This window comes from Xenopus tropicalis, chromosome 5, assembly GCF_000004195.4.
Source record: "Xenopus tropicalis strain Nigerian chromosome 5, UCB_Xtro_10.0, whole genome shotgun sequence".
In the NCBI taxonomy this organism is placed as follows: domain Eukaryota; kingdom Metazoa; phylum Chordata; class Amphibia; order Anura; family Pipidae; genus Xenopus; species Xenopus tropicalis.
Genome location: NC_030681.2, coordinates 58,163,070 through 58,185,822, shown reverse-complemented (window position 1 = coordinate 58,185,822; position 22,753 = coordinate 58,163,070). Strand labels below are relative to the sequence as shown.

Genomic DNA, 22,753 nt, shown 5'->3' with positions numbered 1-22,753 from the left:
TAGAAACTTTTTTGAACATAAGTCCTGTGAGAGCGGCTTCCTTTTCATCGATGTTTCCCTGGTTTTGATTGCTGCACCCGGGCATTTTTTGTGATTTTTCACGTGAGTGCCAGTGACTCCTTACTTAGATATATATATAGATATAGATATATAGATATAGATAATGAGTGCAGAGGACCTTTTGTTTCTGTTTTTTTTTTTTTTAATTTTGTGGTCACAGCCTTATTGTTCCCCTGTCTAATGGTTTTAAATTTAGTGGTGAGTGCAACTTACCTTCTGTTGCTATATTTATACAGGAGCCATGGCCAGCTCCATGTTGTAGCTTCCAACCTTCCCAGCTACAGTCAGGTGAAGGCTAATAAAAGGGGCAACCATTTAGGTTTTTTAACCTTGAAAGCAACAAGTTGCAGGTAAAACATTTTTAAAATGTATAATGAAGCAGTCTTGTAAAGTATATTGAAGGAATCAGATTGTGGGGCTGTGTGTGGGTACTGGTAACTGATAGAATTAGCTTAGGTAATAAAAAAGCTAGCATTATCAGTGGTACTAGCTATAGCTTTAAGTCCTCTTACAAAGCTCAGTGTTCCCTTTGCACTTAGAAAGTATAGCTGGGTAAAAGCACCTTTCCAAAAAGCAATTTCTTTTAAAAATCTTAAGCAGCGGGACAGAAGGACGAGGACGGATATAAGTAGGTATGGAGCAGGGCCCGGGGTTTGGAGAGACATCCCCTGCAGCCAGCAATAGTAGGAAATAGAGTGAAGAGATGTGAGCAGAGGATTTAAAATGAGTGCGCCTCCGCGTACGGACAGTGACAATTGTGATGTAATTTCTGAAAATTGTCTCAAAGCTTGCATTTTAACCTATTCTATATCCTACATTTCGTAATGTATCAACATCAAACATTCTAAATATGAACGCTACAGGCCTACTGAACAGTTTGATGCCCAATATGCATAGATTTACCAAACTATGTGGTGTATAGAGGCACCCAGATGAAAATAGAGCATATGAATTTTCACGTCTGACTCTCTGGCTGGTGCAGTTTTAGCTCCTGGTTTGTGTATTATGTTCCATAAGACCCCTAAAAGTAAAGAGACCCTAAAAAACCTTTTATTTTCTGAAAGTACACATTCTGACAAAAATAAAATGGGTAAATACATCTTTTTACTGCAAACTATAAAGCTATGCTAAATTTCTAAAAATCATCAGAAAGCTTGCATTGTGTAACATATCAACATAAAACATTCTAAATATGAACGTCGGGGGTCTGCTGAACAGTTATACATACATTTACCAAACTATGTGGCGTACAGAGGCACCCAAATTGATATATAGCAGACAAAATTTCCATGGGCAAAGATAAGTAACAAATAACAATAACAAAATGCAATAAAATCGCTAAGATCACCAACAAAACCACTAAAATCGATTGTGTTATTTTTTTTTGCCTAGTGTAATCTGCAGTCAGAATCACAGTTTGAGTGTTTTGGCTTGGGCAAATTAGTTTTACAGACAAAATCAAGTGAACAACACCTATGCAGAACTGAAAATGCAATAAAATGACTAAAAATGCACCAAAATCACAGAACATGTGATAAAAGCACCAAAATAACGCAGTGTGGTTAGCGAATACGCTATCTGCAACGGCAAAAAAACATTTTTTTTTTTTCAGGCAAATAAAAAGTGTGTGTGTACACTTGGCAAAATGTGTGTTGTGTGCGTTTTCTATGAGCGTGTATGAGCCTGAAACTTGAATGAATTCCGAGACTTTTGTACTCGTTGCGACAAATACGATTTTGTCGCACAAATTGTCGTGCAAATTCTTGCAAAGTATGGAAAATACTCACAGTTCTAAAAGTTAGAAAAAATACACATTTTTTCTTTTTGTTACTGATCGTACATTGATAAATGGGCCCCTATGTGTGTATTAGTGTAATAAGTGTGTGTATGTGACCCTAACCTGGGGGCACTGCTGGAAATCCGCAGGAGGGACCCAGGAACCAAAGGTACCTGTCACCTGTCGTTTCCTATGGGGTCCTTGGGCTATCGCACCCCAGGGACCACTTGTTCCCCGCCTCTGCTTGTTGCCGAGGGGCTGGGAAGCGAGCGGGGAATAAATGAGCGGCTGTAAAAGCCACTCCTCTGCTCCCAGATTCTACGTTCTGTGACACTTAAAGGGTTAAACTGAGGGGAAAAAAATTTACTCCCTAAGTGTGTGTGATAGCGGCAGGTGCTTTTTGTAAAGGATTCTTTTATATATTTTGTCTATCAAGGGTAAGCTTGTTAAGTGAGTGCTTTTTGCTCTAATTTAACCCATAGTTTATTTTTTATATGGTGTGACCAGTCAATAATATGATTGAGTGTTGCTGTATTGTAGTACTGCTCTATATCCGGCAGGCTAGCGCTGTCCCTCTGTCCTGGTTTGCATAGAATTTTTCAGATTATCCAAGGTTATTTTTAAATAGAATAAGGGTTTGCACACAGAAAATACAAGCACAATGTTAGTATTAAAAAAAGTAGTTATCCTTTATATAATATACAGAAGGTTTAACAACAATCAATTTTAATTACAACATTACAGAAAATAACACAAAGTTGTAAAATAATACATACCGCAAAAATGTGCATTGGCAAAAAAAGAGACACACAGGTTAGCGGATACACTTGCCAAAATGAGAATAACCCAAATGTTTCGGCAGAAAGCCTTCCTCAAGGGGAATCCTCTCAATTCAAGGTTATTTGCCTAGCCAGGTAAATCTGGTGAGGTAACCATGTATGGTTTTGAAATAAGATTCTGGGACAGGTAGAAGCATGGCCTGCAGGACATAAATCAGTCATGGGAGAATGTTTATTTTCCCTGCATTGATGCGTCTAAACCATGAGATCGGGTTGGTGTGCTAGGTATTGAGGGTCTTTTTAAATTTTCTTTTATGTTAATGTCTATCCAATTTGTGTAATCCTTTGAAATTTTAATTCCAAGATATGTTACTGTGTGTTGTGTCCATGGATAGGGGAAGTGTGGTTGAATAGCCTTGCTGTATCTGGTAATAGGGAGATATTTCGATTCTGTGATTTGTTGTAGTTTACCTTGCTGATTTTTCCAAACTCGTCTGGGGCTGTGTTGGAGCTGGGAATGATTCGGTTGGGTCTGTTATTGTGGAGGAGGTCATCTGCATAGGCTAGGGTTTTGTGTTGGTGGTGTGCTATTGTCAGGCCATGTTCCTGTTGGTTCTGTCTTATTTTGTTTAGGAATGTTTTTCTATGGTGAGGGAAAGAAAAATGGGGAGAGGGGACACACCTGTCTTGTTCAATTGTTGGTTGTGAAAGTGTGCTATATTTTGATCTGTGCTATTTGTTTAGAGTAAAGGGATTGTATCCAAGCCGTACATTCAGACCAAATCCATAATATCTTAAACATTACATTTTATATATCCAGTTTACTCTATTGAAAGATATTTCAGCATCTGTTGAGAGAAGTAATAGCTGTGTTTGGCAGTGTTTGGTTATATATGTATATATGTATATGTGTGTATATATATATATATGTATATGTGTATATATATATATATATATGTATATGTGTATATGTATATGTGTATATATATATATGTATATAGTGGTGTGAAAAACTATTTGCCCTCTTCCTGATTTCTTATTCTTTTGCATGTTTGTCACACAAAATGTTTCTGATCATCAAACACATTTAACTATTAGTCAAAGATAACACAAGTAAACACAAAATGCAGTTTTTAAATGAGGGTTTTTATTATTTAGGGAGAAAAAAAAATCCAAACCTACATGGCCCTGTGTGAAAAAGTAATTGCCCCCTGAACCTAATAACTGGTTGGGCGTTTGCGTTTGCGATAACTTGCAATGAGTCTTTTACAGCGCTCTGGAGGAATTTTGGCCCACTCATCTTTGCAGAATTGTTGTAATTCAGCTTTATTTGAGGGTTTTCTAGCATGAACCGCCTTTTTAAGGTCATGCCACAACATCTCAATAGGATTCAGGTCAGGACTTTGACTAGGCCACTCCAAAGTCTTTATTTTGTTTTTCTTCAGCCATTCAGAGGTGGATTTGCTGGTGTGTTTTGGGTCATTGTCCTGCTGCAGCACCCAAGATCGCTTCAGCTTGAGTTGACGAACAGATGGCCGGACATTCTCCTTCAGGATTTTTTGGTAGACAGTAGAATTCATGGTTCCATCTATCACAGCAAGCCTTCCAGGTCCTGAAGCAGCAAAACAACCCCAGACCATCACACTACCACCACCATATTTTACTGTTGGTATGATGTTCTTTTTCTGAAATGCTGTGTTACTTTTACGCCAGATGTAACGGGACACGCACCTTCCAAAAAGTTCAACTTTTGTCTCGTCGGTCCACAAGGTATTTTCCCAAAAGTCTTGGCAATCGTTGAGATGTTTTTTAGCAAAATTGAGACAAGCCTTAATGTTCTTTTTGCTTAAAAGTGGTTTGCGCCTTGGAAATCTGCCATGCAGGCCGTTTTTGCCCAGTCTCTTTCTTATGGTGGAGTCGTGAACACTGACCTTAATTGAGGCAAGTGAGGCCTGCAGTTCTTTAGATGTTGTCCTGGGGTCTTTTGTGGCCTCTCGGCTGAGTTGTCTCTGCGCTCTTGGGGTAATTTTGGTCGGCCGGCCACTCCTGGGAAGGTTCACCACTGTTCCATGTTTTTGCCATTTGTGGATAATGGCTCTCACTGTGGTTCGCTGGAGTCCCAAAGCTTTAGAAATGGCTTTATAACCTTTACCAGACTGATAGATCTCAATTACTTTTGTTCTCATTTGTTCCTGAATTTCTTTGGATCTTGGCATGATGTCTAGCTTTTGAGGTGCTTTTGGTCTACTTCTCTGTGTCAGTTAGCTCCTATTTAAGTGATTTCTTGATTGAAACAGGTGTGGCAGTAATCAGGCCTGGGGGTGACTACAGAAATTGAACTCAGGTGTGATAAACCACAGTTAAGTTATTTTGTAACAAGGGGGGCAATCACTTTTTCACACAGGGCCATGTAGATTTGGAGTTTTTTTTCTCCCTTAATAACGTAAACCTTCATTTAAAAACTGCATTTTGTGTTCAATTATGTTATCTTTGACTAATAGTTAACGGTTTTTGATGAGCAGAAACATTTAAGTGTGACAAACATGCAAAAGAATAAGAAATCAGGAAGGGGGCAAATAGTTTTTCACACCACTGTGTGTGTGTGTGTATATATATATATATATATATATATATATAGCAAAAAAAGGGAAAGTTGTGCTCAACCACTAAATTTTAAACCATTAGGCGGGGGTGCAATGAGGTTGTGACCACGAAATACATAGAAACAACAACAAGAGATCCTCTGCACTCACCCATTATCAATATATAGAACATTAAGACATTCGGTGCATTTAAGCTACTAAGAAATGCCCTTCCCTTTAATCAAAACAGGGATTGTTTGTCCATATATTGCAATATACTTCAAGCTGGCCAACTGCGTCAAAGTCATCCCTTTTGACCAGTTCCTACACTGACTTATGCGATTCATTAAGAATTCTACTGCTTCAATATACATTTAGCCAAGGGACAAAAGGGATGACTTTGACGCAGTTGGCCAGCTTGAAGTATATTGCAATATATGGACAAACAATCCCTGTTTTGCTTAAAGGGAAGGGCATTTCTTAGTAGCTTAAATGCACCGAATGTCTTAATGTTCTATATATTGATAATGGGTGAGTGCAGAGGATCTCTTGTTGTTGTTTCTATATATATATATATATATATATATATATATATATATATAAAAAATCACTGACTTGACTGATGCTATAGCTGTGAGTGTTCTCTGTTTTTTTAAATTTGAGATTATATATATATATATATCTCAAATTTCAAAAAACAGAGAACACTCACAGCTATAGCATCAGTCAAGTCAGTGATTTTATATATATATATATATATATATATATATATATATATATATATATATATATATATATATAATACTATTAAGAAGTCTAGTGGTGTTTTATTGCGGGCTTCTCTGCCAGGCACAGCCGACTTGTTCTGGATTTACCAGGTATTGGTTACAGTTCTGCAGTCTATTTGCTATTATTTTAGCTAGTAACTTTACATCATTATTTATAAGTGATATAGGTCAATAGCTCCCTGCTATGATTTATGTTTTGTACAGCTTGGTGTACTGTATTTGGAGCTTAATGGAAGCATGGCTTAAAAATATTACAAATTCAAATTCATCCTTAGGTACATATATTATTAACTAAAACATATTAAATAGAAAATAAACATATCTTGTAACACTGATGGACTGGAGATATTGAGGATATGGGATGGATAAACTGCAAGTCCAGTGATGATATTGGTTTGGCAAAGAGACAGAAATGCTTCAGTGTCAGTACATTAATCCTAGAGGCAATTGCTTTTGTCTACAGCTTTGGTATGGAAAGGTATCCCTGCCGAGCTACTATCACAAATAGGAAGGTCCGTTTGTATCAGATGCCTTTCTTGCACAAGGCATTTAGAATTGGGGCGAAAGAGACATCTTTGGTATATTGTTGAATACGAAAAGTCTTGGAATAGTTCAATTGTATCATTTTCCAGTTATACTCCGCCTATTTCTCTGGCCATTTTTTTCTTTTGTGGTAAAATGTTGAAGGCAGCACTGTACATTTCTTCTCTTCCTTTCTTATGGTCAAATACTCTGCGGAGGCACTTGATGGGGATGGCTGTTACCAATGTACGCAGCTATGCAACGACAATGGCCCGGTGAATATTACAAGTCTGGTTTTGGTTCTCTGCATCTTCCAACATGCAGTTTAGTGTTATGATATTTGCCGGTCAGTTGGTGGTGACTCAGAGGTAAGACGACAGCGTCATTTGGGAGGCCGCCAGTGAGTCGATTCGTGTTGCTAAGTTTGGAGTTAATGCTTGGAGTTTATGCTCTCCTGTTTCTTTTTTCTGCACCACTTTAATGTCTGTTAGTAGTGTTGTGCAAGTTAGCTTCCTCAGTGTCTGTCATCTTGGGACCCTATGTCACCTGGGAGGGTTGCTGGCTTCCTTCGAAAAAAGTTGATTTCACTTTGTTTGTTTGGACGGCATTGTCTTCTAATTGCCTGGGGGGATCGATCCTTTGCAAAGTGTTCCCATCTTTGTAATTTAGTCCCGCAGTTATATAGTTTTTGGGGGCCGAGAGCAGGAGCCTTTTTAGAGGGTACGTAACTAGCTCGACATCCAGGCCACACGGCCCTGTTTATCCTTTTTTTTTTTTTTTTCTCTGTGAATTTGACTTTTGAAACAATGTAACATGAGTCAGAAGCACAGAAAATATTAACAACCAGACAGATAATGCTTTTAATAGCAACTAAGTCTGAAATCTTGACAGTCACCTTTGTTCGCCAGAAAGCAATCCACCCCAGTCATAAATTCAGAAAAGGCAGTAATTCTTTCTACAAATAACATGCAATTTTGAAAGGGAACGCAAAGGATGTTTACTTTTCCATCCGTGTACAAGGGCGTTTTGCTTCACTGAAGAGATCAACAAACTGCAGTACAAATAATTTTTGGGTATAACAATACAAATCTAAATATTGGGTATAATTAATTTCATTATATGTATCTGACTTTATTCAAATGTTAAATAGTTTTTTTTACTGTGAACAACTTAAACCTCTCAAATATTTTCCTACTGCATTTTTTTTCAGAATGAGCCTTTTGATGATAAGTGAGAATGTTAAACTAGCACGGGAATATGCCCTTCTAGGAAACTATGATTCTGCCATGGTCTACTATCAAGGTGTCCTTGACCAGATGAATAAATACTTATACTCTGTGAAAGATACCTTCCTACAACAAAAATGGCAACAGGTATTTTGTAATGATTTAAAAATCACACTCTGTAATTACTTTTATGTTTAATTTTATGGTGATTTTATTCCATTCCTATTGATTGTAATGCATTTATAGCAATTTTCAGTACTCCATAGCTGTTTATTGCTTGTTTGTGCTGATGTACATAGTGACCATCAAGGCAAAAAAATTCACAATTCACAATTTGATAAATATACCATATATACTCGAGTATAAGCCGAGTTTTTTCAGCACTAAAAATGTGTTGGAAAAAGTAACCCTTGGCTTATACTGGAGTATATGGATTTGCTGATGTAACACGCTCGTTGTGTGCACACAAGCCGGGGGGCCAGAAGGTTATGCGCTCACAAGGAGGCCAGGAGGTACGTGTGCACACAAGCCGGGGGGCCAGGAGGTCGTGAGCACACAAGGAGGGGGGCCAGGAGGTTGCGCTGTGTGCACAGATACGTACCAGACACTGTCCGACCAAGTTCTGGCTTCAAATATTTGTAGCACAAAGGTATAACATGAGGTACCAAGATGGAAGGCCAGTTAAACATAACTATAACTTTTCAAAATTTGTATCACGACTCCCCCACCTCTCCAACTAATCTACATAACAGTACACAGCTAATTAATTAACATTCAAAATGTAATGCTCCTTGTGCAATTATTACTGCAAAATTATTGGAGAAAATTTCCTAATTATTATTGCGGGGTTAACCAATGACGTTACAGATTTGTCAACATTTTGATTTGACAAATCTGGACAGGACTTTGAAGTTAAATTGTGAAGCAATCAGCCAATTGCTGATCGCCACACCATAATCCTGCCATCTATCACCATAATCATGGCCAAAAATATCATGAGACGCTGCCCACTTCATCTGCCCTGCCCCCTGTCCAGACTCTCGAACCACAAAAGGTGGCAACCCATAACTTAGTATGCACAATTAGGATAAAATTATAGTGGTACACAGCGCCTACTTCAAAATTCAACTACAGGGACAGCAGTTTTGATTTACAAGTAGCCAGCCTGAAATGGGTTTATGCTTAAGTCTAACCCTGGAATCAGTGCCCATTAGTGTGCAATACTGCTATCACATAGCACATCATAATGGGACGCGCACACAGCACAAATATGATGGGAGCGCACACAGCATATGAGTGAAGCACGCGATTGATACGATGGGAGCGCACGCAGCAGGACGGGAACGCACACGGCAGGATGGCAAGTACTTGATAATTGGTATGGCAGCTTCTTTAGCCTTCCCAAACTTGCTTTTGTCTGCTGCTGTAGCATTTTAAGTTATTTATTTGATTATTGAAACTTAGCAGTAGCGGCTTCATTTCCCACCCTAGGCTTATACTCGAGTCAGTAAGTTTTTTCAGTTTTCTTAGGTAAAATTAGGTACCTCGGCTTATTCGGATCGGCTTATACTCGAGTATATACGGTACTTTTAAAATCCCATAGGAATGAATAGAGTGTGGGTGGGTTTTTATGTATTAAGCTCTAAACTCACATTTTGGTAAATCTGCCCCTATATATTTGTTGATAGATTTCTGCCCTACTAAGCATAATTCCTGAATTTTATTAGTCAGTAACTAAAATAACTGATACTATAGTTGCTAACTGTACACGTATGCAGAAATGTATCTGCTAATGTACCAAACAGTAACAGTTCAAAGTATCAGAGTGTAGGCCTGATTGCAGCAATTATTTTATTTTCCCTATGGAAATTTTTTTTTTTACTGTCTAACATTTTGGCAAGCCTCAGAGAAATAAGCTTTGCTTATGGTTTAATTATATTACTCTAAGATATGGTAAAGCTGGCCAAATATAGATCAGTTTTTTGAAAATTGTGTTGCATTTTCAGGACACAGACATTAAGATTCACCAAAAAAAAATCACAAATCTCAAGTATTCAGAATCCTTCTATTTTGCAATAGGTTTGGCAGGAGATAAATATGGAAGCTAAGCATGTAAAGGATATAATGTCGACACTGGAAGGTTTTAAACTGGACAACTCTCCCGTAAAGACAACACAGCATGAATTCCCAGCACATGATGGAGAGGTGTGGTCTTTGCCAGTACCTGTTGAAAGGAGGTGAGTGCAAAATCAACACAGATAAACTTTTTTTCTTCCTTTGCTTGTTAGTGAATGATCTGTACCTGATAAGTTGATAACAAGTTGCTGAGTAGTAATATTGGAGAAAGCAAAACATAGGATTGGGTTTGTGTTGAAACTGTAGTAGATGCCGTAACCGTCCCCAGGCAGCAGAAATCCTTGAATTAATTGCTTTCTTAACAGAATTACACTTGGATTACCATTATTTATTTATATTTTTTAACTTTATTTATTTTTTAGTTTTTTTTATTTTCTACTTCCTTATTAGTCATATGGTTTGTATGTTACATTTGCTCATATACAGTCATAAGCACTCACAGAAACACTGCACTGAGTCTTCTATCAAAAGATTTCTTGTCTCCTTTTTTGTAAACATGTTCTTAGGGTATCTGACTTCCTCTCTCAGAAAAATTCTCAATTTCTGGGGCCAAAGTCTTTGCAGTTCTCTCTTCTCTCCTGCTCCTCCCTCTCGTAAGAAATCATAAGTCTCAATCCCCCCACCCATAGGAATGTTTAATCTGAGCTATAACGGCTAAGGAGCAAGCAGGAAGCTATGAAGACCAAGCTTAAATGGCAGCTGCAATCTTAAACAGAGAAAGCTTCTAGGGCTCTTTTTTCGGTATGAAAAAAAGTTTTCTGCAGAATAAATATAGTATTCTAGGTGGCACTAATGTGGCGAATCTATTGGCAGTAAAATGCCCAAATGACTTTCCTTCTCCAGTCCCTGTCTAAATAACCAAGTTTTCTATACTTTTTCAAATTTGCGTAAATTGTTGAGTAATGCGGTGAGTTTTTCCTTCTCTGTTGTACACCACAGTTCATTGCTTATCTCCTGCGTCTTTGGAGGCATGCCTTTCCACTTTTTTTCCTTACAGGCATCTGGTTTTCATACATAGGTGTATACAGAATTTATTTGCGTTGTCTGTAAGCTGGGTTGGTTTACGTAACAAAAGGGCCAGCCATGGTTTAGGAGCTATATCGGTGGCTCAGGTTAAATATGGTTTTAAACACTTCTGTCTGCCTTTGTTTAATCAGAAGGCACCACATATGCATTTTGTCCGCTGTTTTCCCACATCCTCATAGGCATAGGTCCGTGGTATGGAACCATTTACAAAGTATGTTACCAGTAATTTTAAACCTTTTCTTTTATGCGATTATTGATGGAAGAGGTTGCCATATATCTATGTATTTTATCCCATTCCTCGTCGTCCAGATGTTCACCCAGTCTTTGTTCCCATTTAGTTATTGCTTTCGTTTTGGATTGGAGGAGTTCTGAATATATCCATCTGATTTTACGTTTGCGTATTTGGTTATTGCAGAGATGTTTGTATTGAGAAAGATTTGGGTAGGAATGTCTTAAAGTCTGTGTTTAAAGGAGAAGGAAAGGCATTTTACTACGAATAGATTTGCCACATTAGTGCCACCTAGAACAATATATTTATTCTGCAGAAATCATTACTATACCTGAGTAAACAGCTTTAGAAGCTTTCTCCCTTTGCTTAAGATAACAGCTGCCATTTTAGGTAGCTTCCTGCCTGTAGCTCTAGCAGTTACAGCTGAGAACACACATTCCTAATGGAGGGGGGGGGGGGGCTCTTAGCATTTTGGTGGGAGGGGGAGCAGGAGAGGGGAGAAAGGAGAGAACTGTGCAGACTCTGGCCTCGGAAATTAAGGATGTTTCTGAGAGAGGAAGTCAGACACTGGAACATCATGTTTGTAAAAAAAAAAAAAAAAGACAATATATCCTGTGTTTGTTTTGATAGAGGACTCAGTGCAACATTACAGTAAGTGCTTTATGGCTGTATTTACATAGACCTTTCTGATGAAGCTTACTTAGTTTTTACCTTCCTTCTCCTTCAGTGTTGCATTTGCTGCTATCTATAATGTTCCTTGAGAGGTATTTGGTATTTTGTGCGTAACCATTCCCACGTGAGGTGTTTTGAATTGCAGTACATATCTCTAAATGAGAAAGTTCTGGAAAGTCCACCAGGAGCATGATGAGAATTGTAGGCCAGGGGGAAGGTCAGGTTGTGAAATGTGGAGATGGTAGAATCTTTGGACAAAGAATGAATTTTGCTTTGTCCTATGCTGTTACTGAGTATCTAATGATCAAGTTGTTCATGCCTCACTTGGGTCTGTTTTTAGGATTTAACCATAACAGACCTGCGACATTGTGTGTGGCAGTAAGCTGGTTTTTAATTTCAACCCATCTGTTGAATGGGGCTTCAAAGCTCTTTAAAGGAACAGTAACACCAAAAAATGAAAGAGCTTTAAAGTAATAAAAATATAAACACTGTTGCCCTGCACTGGTTAAACTGGTGTGTTTGCTACAGTAACACTACTATAATTTATATAATAAGCTGCTGTGTAGCCACGGGGGCAGCCATTCAAGCTGGAAAAAAAGGAGAAAAGGCACAGGTTACATAGCAGATAACAGACAAGTTCTGTAGAATAAAATAGTGTTTTATCTGTTATCTGCTATGTGCCTGTGCCTTTTCTCCTTTGAATGGCTGCCTCCATGGCTACATAGCAGCTTATTTATATAAATTATAGTAGACTTTCTGAAGTAAACACACAACTTTTACCAGTGCAGGGCAGCAGCACATTATATTTTAGTTACTTTTATACACTTTCATTTTTTGGTGTTACTGTTCCTTTAAGTGCTGATAGTTGTGCTATAAAGTGATAAGTGCTATTTCCAAAGTACCAGTGCTACTATCCAATCACAGCAACCACAACAATTGATTATTTAAAAATGTGATTATTGCACAGGTTACATAGCAGATAACAGACAAGTTCTGTAGAATAAAATAGTGTTTTATCTTTTATCTGCTATGTGCCTGTGCCTTTTCTCCTTTGAATGGCTGCACCCATACTACACAGCAGCTTATTTATATAAATTATAGTAGACTTTCTGAAGTAAACACACAACTTTTACCAGTGCAGGGCAGCAGCACATTATATTTTAGTTACTTTTATACACTTTCATTTTTTGGTGTTACTGTTCCTTTAAGATTGGCAGCAGCTTACATTTCCCTATTAAAGTCAATGGGTTAAATTTGATGGCTGTTGTTGGCTGCATCCACTTTGTGTCATCTAACAAATGTCACTGTTTCATTAGATCAGATATGTCTTATTTTAAGAGGGATTTTCACTCCCAGATATATAGGTATATAATATTTTTTATTTTATATATATATATATATATATATATATAATTTTTTTTTTATTGTTTTGATTTGCAAAAAAGAAAAAGAACAACATAACAAATCTGTATGTTACAGTTGACCTTAGTAATGACAGCTCTTGGTTAAATACAGTACAAGGCAGTTCCATTCTTTATGCAAATAAAGTACCTTTGCAGAGTCTGATGTATTGACAACTGTATGTAATTGTTAGCTAATGTTTTAATTAATAAATGTTTCCCAACCTATAGTGTGTACTGTCGTTTCAAGGGCAGAGGGAATGGGGAGAAGGGGGTGCTGGAATGGGGGGGGGGGGGCTGACTAACTTTTAAAGTAGTAATTTGGGTAAGTGTTTATATAGCCAGGGGGTCCAAACTTTACCAAATTTTTGGGGACATTCTCTACTTAAGTATGTCAGGTTATATAAGGGGACTGAGCTGTTAATCATTTCAATCCATTGTCTGTTGTTTAGGGGGTTGTTACAAATTCCATTTGAGTGCTATTAATCGTTTGGCTTGTTTAAAGAGGAAGCACAATAGCATTCTTTCTGCTATGGTGGGAGCTGTTTCCTTCACTTTAGTAATAGTATTAAGTCTAAAAGTACTATGAGTGCTAATAAGTGGCTAATCTCTTCAACTATATTTGACCATAATTTTTTAATGGGGGGGACATTCCTACACCATATGTATGTAGTCGGCTGGAGATTGCAAACACTTTGGACAGGTATCAGGAATATTTGAGTTTATAAAGTGAAGTCTATGGAGGGGTTAGGTTCTATATAGAAATCTAAATTGGATCATCTTATCTTTGAAACTAATTAGGACTGTATTGTAGGATCTCAGTCCACATTTCAGGCGTCAGGTGAGGGATATCTTTCTTACATTTATCATATAGTTTGCTATGTACTGGGTTGCGTAATGGATAGAGTTGGGATATTGGTTTGAGTTGGTTTGGTTCAAAGATCATTTCCTCAATTATTCTGTGGGTAATATCTATTTTGTCATAACAGAATTGCGCTTGCAAAGCATTGCGTAACTGTAAGAATTTTAAAATCATTTTATTGGGTAAGTTAAATTTTTCTTTGAGGGTGTCAAAGGTATCACTCCCAGATATTTAAGTCCCTTTTTTGCCTATTGGAACTCAAAGTTGAATTCTAAAAATTTCAGTATGGCTGTCCAAAGTAAGATTTAAGGCTTCAGATTTATTAGTGTTTATTTTAAAACCTGATATATCGCCAAATCATTGTAATTCTCTATAGAAATTTGTTAAAGTGGTCTGGGGTTTATTTATTGAGAATATAGTGCCATCTGCGAATAGAGCAATTTTATATGTGAAGTAGCCTGTTGTGATCCCTGAGATTTGTGCTAGGTGTTCCATACATATAGCAAATATTAGAGGGAATAGGGGGCAACCCTATCTGGTTCTGTTCTGGTTTTGGGTGTCCTGGTTATTTTTCTTATAATAATCTATCTGTTTAAGAAGTATTTACAAAATATTTTGTCAGCTAAAAGTGATTAGTTTAAAACTCTAATAGTGGTGTGATCAGACCAGGTTTGAGAAGAAGAACTGCGTAAAGATAAAGGAGATTTCCCAAAATCAATGGGTGAAGACACACTGAGCTACTAGTAGCAGCTACTTGTCAAGGCTACTAGAATAGACAACGCTGATCAGTTACTGATAATTGTCTCTACATGTGTTTTAGCAGAGGCATTTATCAGAATTGTGTATGGCAAGGCATTTTCTGGAGTTTAGTAGCCGTGATAAAGTAGCTGCTACAGTAAATGTGTTGACTTTGCAATAGCTGAAATGACAGAAATGATACACCATATGGGGGCATTTTCATTTTGGGACCCCCTACATGCCACATACTTAGGTAAACCTATACACATTGGGTATCAAACTGTTCAGTGGACCCCTGGACTACATAATTAGGATGTTTTATCTTGGTACCGAATAGTATGTTGAAGGTAGGGTGCTGCAAAATTAAAGCTTTGAGGTATTTTTCGGAAATCTCCTCAAAATCACCACATTTTTTAAATTTTAAAAATATTGCTTTTATTAAAACATCACTGCGAGTTACACTATCTGTTATATGAATTATATTTTAATCTTTGTACTATTCAATGGACATTTATCTTTTTGTTTCAAACGATAGCATACTATTAATGTTTTTTATTATTTATAATATTAAGACAAAATCACCAATTTTAGGAAAGCTTTGCAGCTTGGTACTTTGGAATAGAAAGACACGAGTACCCATTTTAGGTTCAGGGGAATGTGTAATTCTGAGGTGAGTGTACTTTTTTTTTTTTTATAGGTTTACCCCACATAGAATGCAGTAAATGTGTTGATTTTGCAGTAAGTGAAATGACAGAAATGATACACCATATTGGGGGAATTTTCATTTTGGGGCCCTATATGCCACATACTTAGGTAAACCTATGCACATTGGGTATCAAACTGTTTAGTGGGCTCCTGGCCTTCATATTTGGGGTGTTTCATCTGGTTTCCTAATGATATGTGGGAGATAAGATGCTGTGGATTTTTAAAATTTTAAAATTTCACAAATTTATATAAAAACTGATAAATTTGGAAAAGCATTGCAACTTGGTAATTTGGAGTAGAAAGACAGTTGTGTCTATTATGGATTTATCAGAATCTGTTCTTTCCAAATATGTATAGTTTTCTAGGGTAAACCCTACTGTAAGTGGAATAATGGCCTTGAAATAGAAGGTATGCAGATTTCTGGAGCAGTGCTTTGGAAAGTTACCAGTGTACTGCTGGGACATTTTGACCTATACAAGTGAGAAATCTCCATAAAACTATATATATTTGGTATTGGTGCATTCAAGAGACATGGGACTTTCCAAATCAGTTGTATTTTCGTGCATAAAATAATTCATGTTTCTGATGTGTTTATATTATGGAAAATATTTTTTTTCTTCATGTTTTTTGACATTTAGGGGCTGATTCACAAAAGGTCGAAAAAACAAGTTATTTTTAGCATCTTTAAAAAAAATTATCACTTCTTATATTAACGGTCGATTCATTTTACGATGACATATTTTTGAGTGATATTTTAAAGCATGCAATATGTTTGTGTTATTTCATAGCACCTAAGACATTTGGGATGCCAAATTTCTATTGATGGGAAACTTTATATAATTCCCAGACACTAAGGGGCTGATTTACTAATCCACGAATCCGAATCCCGAATGGGAAAAAAATCTGATTGGAAAGGAACATTTTGTGATTTTTTCGTAGCCGTTACGACTTGCGCGAATTGTCGCGACTTTTTTGTGTTGAGCGCTCGTAAACGGCGGGCAAACCTTTCCGACTTTATTTTTTTTTCCGCGTGATTTTGGAAGCCTCCCATAGGACTCAATGGCACTCTGCAGCTCCAACCTGGCCCAAGGAAAGTCACAATACTGAAGCTTGAATGAATCCGAAATTTTCGTACTCGACGCGGCAGTACGTTTTTTTCGCGACGGCGATGAAAAAGTCGCGACAATTCGCGCAAGTCATAACGGCTACGAAAAAAACGCAAAATACCGATCATTAAGAAAAAACCGCATTCGGACGCTTTCGATCCGTTCGTGGATTAGTAAATCGACCCCTAAACGTATTGCATCCAAGATCTGCCCAAGGCAACGTGAAAATGTGAGCTGTGACACTCCACCATAAATCCTTCCAACTTTCTGAAAACTTCCGTTTATGAAAAAGTGGAGAGCACAGAGTTTTCGCAATGCCAGGAACAGCATGGCTTCTGTGTGTTAGTGGCTGCAGATACGGCTCCAGTACCTCATACAGGCTACAGATTGCTGCTCTGCTTAATCTATAGTGCCTCACTATTTCCACCTCTGATAATCATTTTAGGATCTTTCTATTAGATAATTATCGCAATGCGATGGACATAACGCTTTGCGATAATTGAGATTTTTATGCATGCGATATGACTAGTAACGCATGTGAAATGACTTTGAAGAATCGTACTTAATAAAAGAACACTTTTTACAATGCCATATACATTTTTTTTTTAATTTTTCCTTTTTAGGCCTTCACCAGGACCACGGAAGCGTCAGTCTGTTCAGTGCAATGACAACAAATCTCATAATAACCGCTTTGGTGCAGGGAAAGGTCCAAATCTTCCATCTTCTAAAAATACAAATAATGTAAAAATGAAGCCTGTTCGAGCCCGTGAAAAGAAAGATACTTTTTTAAAAGTAAAAGATGAAAAGGTATTTATATATTTCTATGCAACTGCTATATAGCAGCTTAAAAAATGTATATTTATGTCAAAGTAGAGGTGTCTGTGCACAAAAAAGATATTTATTTGCTTATTGGTATATCAGAATGTATGATGGTGCCTGGTGCAGGTCGGATGCGTTCAGGTTCAATACCACTTACTTCAAGCACAAGGAAGTTTTTCTGTATACAAAAACATGACTGTGCCTTGGGTTCGGTTATGTCTCCAATTGTAGCAAACCTTTACATGGAAGAAGTGGAAAAGAAAGCCCTGGACACCTTCAAGGGAACAACACCAAGACATTGGTTTAGATATGTGGATGACATCTGGGTCAAAATTAAAGCATGCGAGGTTCCAGCCTTAACTTGGTGGACAAAAACATCAAGTTCACAAGGGAAGATATGAAGGACGGCAACCTGGCTTTTATTTTCTGTGCAATAGTTATCAAAGGTGGGGGGGGAAGGAATACAAACATCTAAAAGTAGCTCTGAAAACTTGTGGGTGCCCAGACTGGGCCTTTATCAAATCTAAATCAAAGACAAGCAAAAAGACCAAACTAACAAACAGAAGGGAGGAACACAGCAGGTGAAGCAACATAGTCATCCCATATATTACTGGAACGTCAGAAAAACTTTTCAATAAACATTGCATTCCTGTGTTTCCTACACCAAAGCACATGAAGAGTGTAGTGAAGAGTGCTCTGACTTATATATTGGGGAGACAAAACAACCTTTCTGTAAGAGAATGGCCCAACATAGGAAGGCTAACTCCTCAGGACAAGACTCGGCAGTCTATCTACACCTTAAGGAGAAAGGACACTCTTTTGAGGATGGTAACATGCATATTTTAGACCGAGAGGACAGATGGTGTGAAAGAGGCCATTTATGCCAGCCTGGAAAAACCATCCCTGAACAGAGGAGGAGGCCTGTCACTCCGCTTGTCATCAATATACTGTGCCGCTTTGACATCCTTACACAGGATGTTTCACAACTGTTCACACTTCCGGTCATGTACTTTGAAGGATTAACACCTTCATCAATGAGAACCATGGTACCATTGTGACTGGATCATACCTTCTTACACCTGTCAGAAGGTCAACGGAATAAGATCAATGGAACCGTTATGATTGGATGCCTGTGACTGTGCTACCCTCAAGGGTTTAAATACCGGGGAATTCCCTAGAAAATACTCAGAAAAGTCCAGTTGTTTTAGACTCTACTATATACTGTATTATCTAGCTTTGATAACCATTTTTTGTAGTCGCGAAAAGAAAATATTCAGATTTCTAAGACATTGGATAGAATGTTGGTTTGTTATCTATGGCTGTATTTACCTTTTTGATCAAGCTTACTTAGGTTTTACCTTTCCTTCTCCTTGTAATGGAAATCTGCCCATGTTTATATAAAGAATCATAAATGTAATTTCCTTACAAAGAGTTGAAATTGGTTGAGTCATTTTTTTTTATTTACATCTGTTAGTTTAATTATTGAAAAAATGCCATGCAAACTGAAGGTTGCTGCCCTGGAAGATGTCCATTTATTCAGTTTCTTTTTTTTTTTATATTTAAAGAATAAATCATCTGTGGATGTGTCAGAGACTGAAGTGAAGAAATTTGATGGTACTGGTTATGATAAAGACTTGATAGAAGCGTTGGAGCGAGATATAATTTCACAAAATCCAAATATCCGATGGTAAGTGTAATATGTTTACTCTGTGTCATTGATTTAAAGGAGAACTAAAGCCCAACTAAAGAAGTATGCTAGAAATGCTGTATATTGTGTTTTGAACTTCTGTACCAGCCCAAGGCAACTAAAGCCATTTAGCAGTTAAAGGAACAGTAACACTAAAAAATAAAAATGTTTTAAATTAATTAAAATATAATGTACTGTTGCCCTGCACTGGTAAAATTGCGTGTTTGCTTCAGAAAGACTACTATAGTTAATAGAAATAGCTGCTGTGTAGCCATGGGGGCAGCCATTTAAATTGAAAAAAGGAGAAAAGGCACAGTTTACATAAGAAGATACCAGATAAACTGTGTAGAATACAATGGGAATCTATGCTACTTATCTGTTATCTGCTTAGTAACCTGTGCCTTTTCTCCTTTTTTCAATTTAAATGGCTGCCCCCATGGCTACACAGCAGGGTATTTATATAAACTGCAGTAGTGTTTATGAAGAAAACACACAACTTTTACCAGTGCAGAGCAATAGTATATAATATATTCATTATTTTTATACACTTTCATTTTTTGGTGTTACTGTTCCTTTAAGATCTGTGCCTCCAAATATGCCATAGTAGCTCCCCATTTTCTTTTCTGCAGATTCACTGCATATGCTCTGTGCTGCTGTCACTTACCTGAGCTTAGGGACTAACCCACAATATACTGTATGTACAGAATAAAAATGTCACAATATAAGGCTGATTAGAAATAAATATTAATAATTACTACATAAACCATTGCAACTAGCATCAGAATTACAACTAGCATCAGAATTTAATAATCAGTAATAAGTAGCATCAGTTTATATGACTGGCCAACCTCATTTTCTGCTTGATAATTTGCAACAACCCCTAGGCTTAGCTTCTCAACAGCTACTCAGAGCACACAGAGCATGTGCACTGTCCTGGACAGTTCTTACAGAATCCACGATGAGGAGCTCCCGTGACAACTTTAAAGATCTATATAATTACTACTATAATGCTGCTAAAACGTTAGCCTAGTGCAGGCAGTTTAGTATATAAAATATGGAATTTATAGCCATATTCATGTTTATGGTTTAGTTCTCCTTTAAGTGTTACCTGAATCCAGTGCATAATAGTTCTTTTTTACTTTGTCTACCAAAAACAATTGCTATTCATATATTGCAATCAGTCATAGATGTATTGCAAAGTGGTCACTTGTGCTAGAATGGGCAAAAGCCAGAAATTAGAGCAGGTTAAATCTGTCTGCTCACAGCATGAGTGCATTGTTTACATTTTTTTTCTGGTAAGAAACTCGCTCTTTTTTTTTATAAGCAACTGTAAGAAAATAATTGCTGTTTGTGAAAATATACTTATTAAACATCTACTCAAATGCATTTTTTATGCTTTACCTTTCAATTCACATTTTTATTGAATTATTTTCAATTACTGGGGATGGTGTAGGTGGCCACCTGTGATGGATTTGGTTAATTTTATTTCAAATACTAAAATATTTTATTTAGGGATGACATTGCAGATTTGGAGGAAGCCAAGAAACTGTTAAAGGAAGCAGTGGTACTTCCAATGTGGATGCCAGAGTTCTTTAAAGGCATAAGGAGACCATGGAAGGTAATAAAGATTTAAAGATTTTTAATGTTGTATGTTTTTCATTTATACAGTTGTTGGGGGACAGTTTTATTTCCAGTAGTTTTTCAGTGCAGTGTGAGAACTTCTAATTTATTTATTTTTTTTTATATATACTTTTTCCATGATATTAGTGAGTTACAGTATGATAAAAAAAAACTTATTGGGAATAAAATATATAATGTGCTAATATACTATTGGCAGAGATGTTATACAGTTGAATTATACAGTCAAGACACAAGTACTTATATATATTCCATTCTCCTAACTTCTTACATTTTTTTAGTTTGTGAGAATGTTTTTGTTGTTTGTCATTGAGTAACCAAAAACAACACAAAAGAGTTAAATAATGCCCTTTTCTCTTTTGGTAGACCGATTGCATTGAAGCTGTTTTATTTCTGTCTTTGTACAATATATTTTTCTTTGAATAAAATACATGGACTAGAAGAAAACTGGAATTCAACTGAAACAATAAAATTATAACCTCACAACTTTAAAGGAGAAGGAAAGGCAAAGTCACTTGGGGGTGCCAAAATGTTAGGCACCCCCAAGTGACTTTAATTGCCTACCTTTTACCCCGGGCTGGTGCCCTTGTTAGGAGAGAACAGCACCAGCCCGGGGTAGCTGCCAGCGCTTCCTTGTTCCTGCCTTGCCACGCGCACATGCGCAGTAGAGTGAAAAGCTGAACTTTAACAGAGGAGTCGGCTTTTCACTCTACTGTGCATGCGATTGTCCGGGACATTCGGCAGCAGCGCGAGTAGGAAGGAGAAAGCGCTCTGGACAGGTACCCCGGGCTGGTGCTGTTTTCTCCCAACAGGGGCACCAGCCCCGGGGTACAAGGTAGGCGATTTAAGTCACTTTGTGGTGCCTGACATTTTGGCACCCCCAAGTGACTTTGCCTTTCCTTCTCCCTGCAGGTTCCCCAGCCAGCCGTGTCCCCTACCCCCCCCCCCCCCCCCGCAGGGCCCCCACCTGACGTCCTCCCCGAGCGAGTATAAATTGAATGTGTAAGGGGAGGAACAGTCAGAAAGGGGAGCGCCGGCAAAGGTCGGACTGGGCCGCCGGGGTGCACCGGGATTTTTCCCAGTGTCCCAGCGGCCCAGTCCGACCCTGGTCACACTTTACTGCTGAGCTGCAAGTTGGAGTGATATCACCCCCCCTCACAGCAGCCGATAAGCAGAACAATGGAAAGGTAGCAAGATAGCAGCTCCCAGTAGATATCAGAAAAGTTCTCAATAGTAAGAAATCCAAGTCCGGTTTGCTACACCTCCAGTTACATGGGGGTAGGAGAAATAATTGGTTGCCTGAAAGCAGTTCTAATGTGTAGTGCTGGCTCCTTCTCAAAATCAGGCCCAAGACTGCCTACACACCAATATTACAACTAAAAAAAAATACATTTGTTGGTTCAAGAATAAAATTTTAAATGGCAGAGTGAATTATTTGCTATGTAAACAGTGTAATTTAGAAATAAAAAGTAAACCATAAAAATCATGACAGTATCCCTTTAAAAGGAGTAGTTTACCCTGCTGGAACACGGTGTAAAGTGTAAAATAGGCATAAACAGATATGTCTTTTGTTTACCGTGCTCCTTGATGAGCCCCAAGGTAGCACTGCAATCAGGGATGTGGCTAAAAGTGGGTAACACGTAGGCATCACCTGCAATGCCCTGTTAGCTTAAATTTCATTCATAATATGAATGAGCCAGAGAGCCTGTGTTAATTTCTCTCTAGCTTTGCTCCCTTTAACTCTCCAGCACCCATAGTACAGGTATGGGATCTCTTATCCGGAAACCCGTTATCCAGAAAGCTCCGAATTCCGGAAAGCCCGTCTCCCATAGACTCCATTCAGAATTTTAAAACTGATTTCCTTTTTCTCTGTAGTATAAAAACAGTACCTTGTAATTGATCCCAACTAAGATATAATAAATCCTTATTGGATGCAAAACAATCCTGTTAATGTTTTATTAATTTTTTAGTAGATTTACGGTATGGGGATCCAAATTACAG

General features: G+C 37.7%; 1 protein-coding gene across 1 annotated transcript in view; it reads left to right on the top strand.

Annotated features, from left to right (window-relative positions):
• Positions 1-22,753, top strand: part of katna1 (katanin p60 (ATPase containing) subunit A 1) — a 49,860-nt gene that overhangs the window by 7,100 nt on the left and 20,007 nt on the right. Inside the window, exons 2-6 of the mRNA NM_001078965.1 lie at positions 7,719-7,881; positions 9,814-9,971; positions 17,232-17,415; positions 18,993-19,114; positions 20,627-20,732. Coding sequence (NP_001072433.1) covers positions 7,720-7,881; positions 9,814-9,971; positions 17,232-17,415; positions 18,993-19,114; positions 20,627-20,732 — 732 coding nt within the window. The 5' untranslated portion in view covers position 7,719. The remainder of the gene's footprint in view (positions 1-7,718; positions 7,882-9,813; positions 9,972-17,231; positions 17,416-18,992; positions 19,115-20,626; positions 20,733-22,753) is intronic.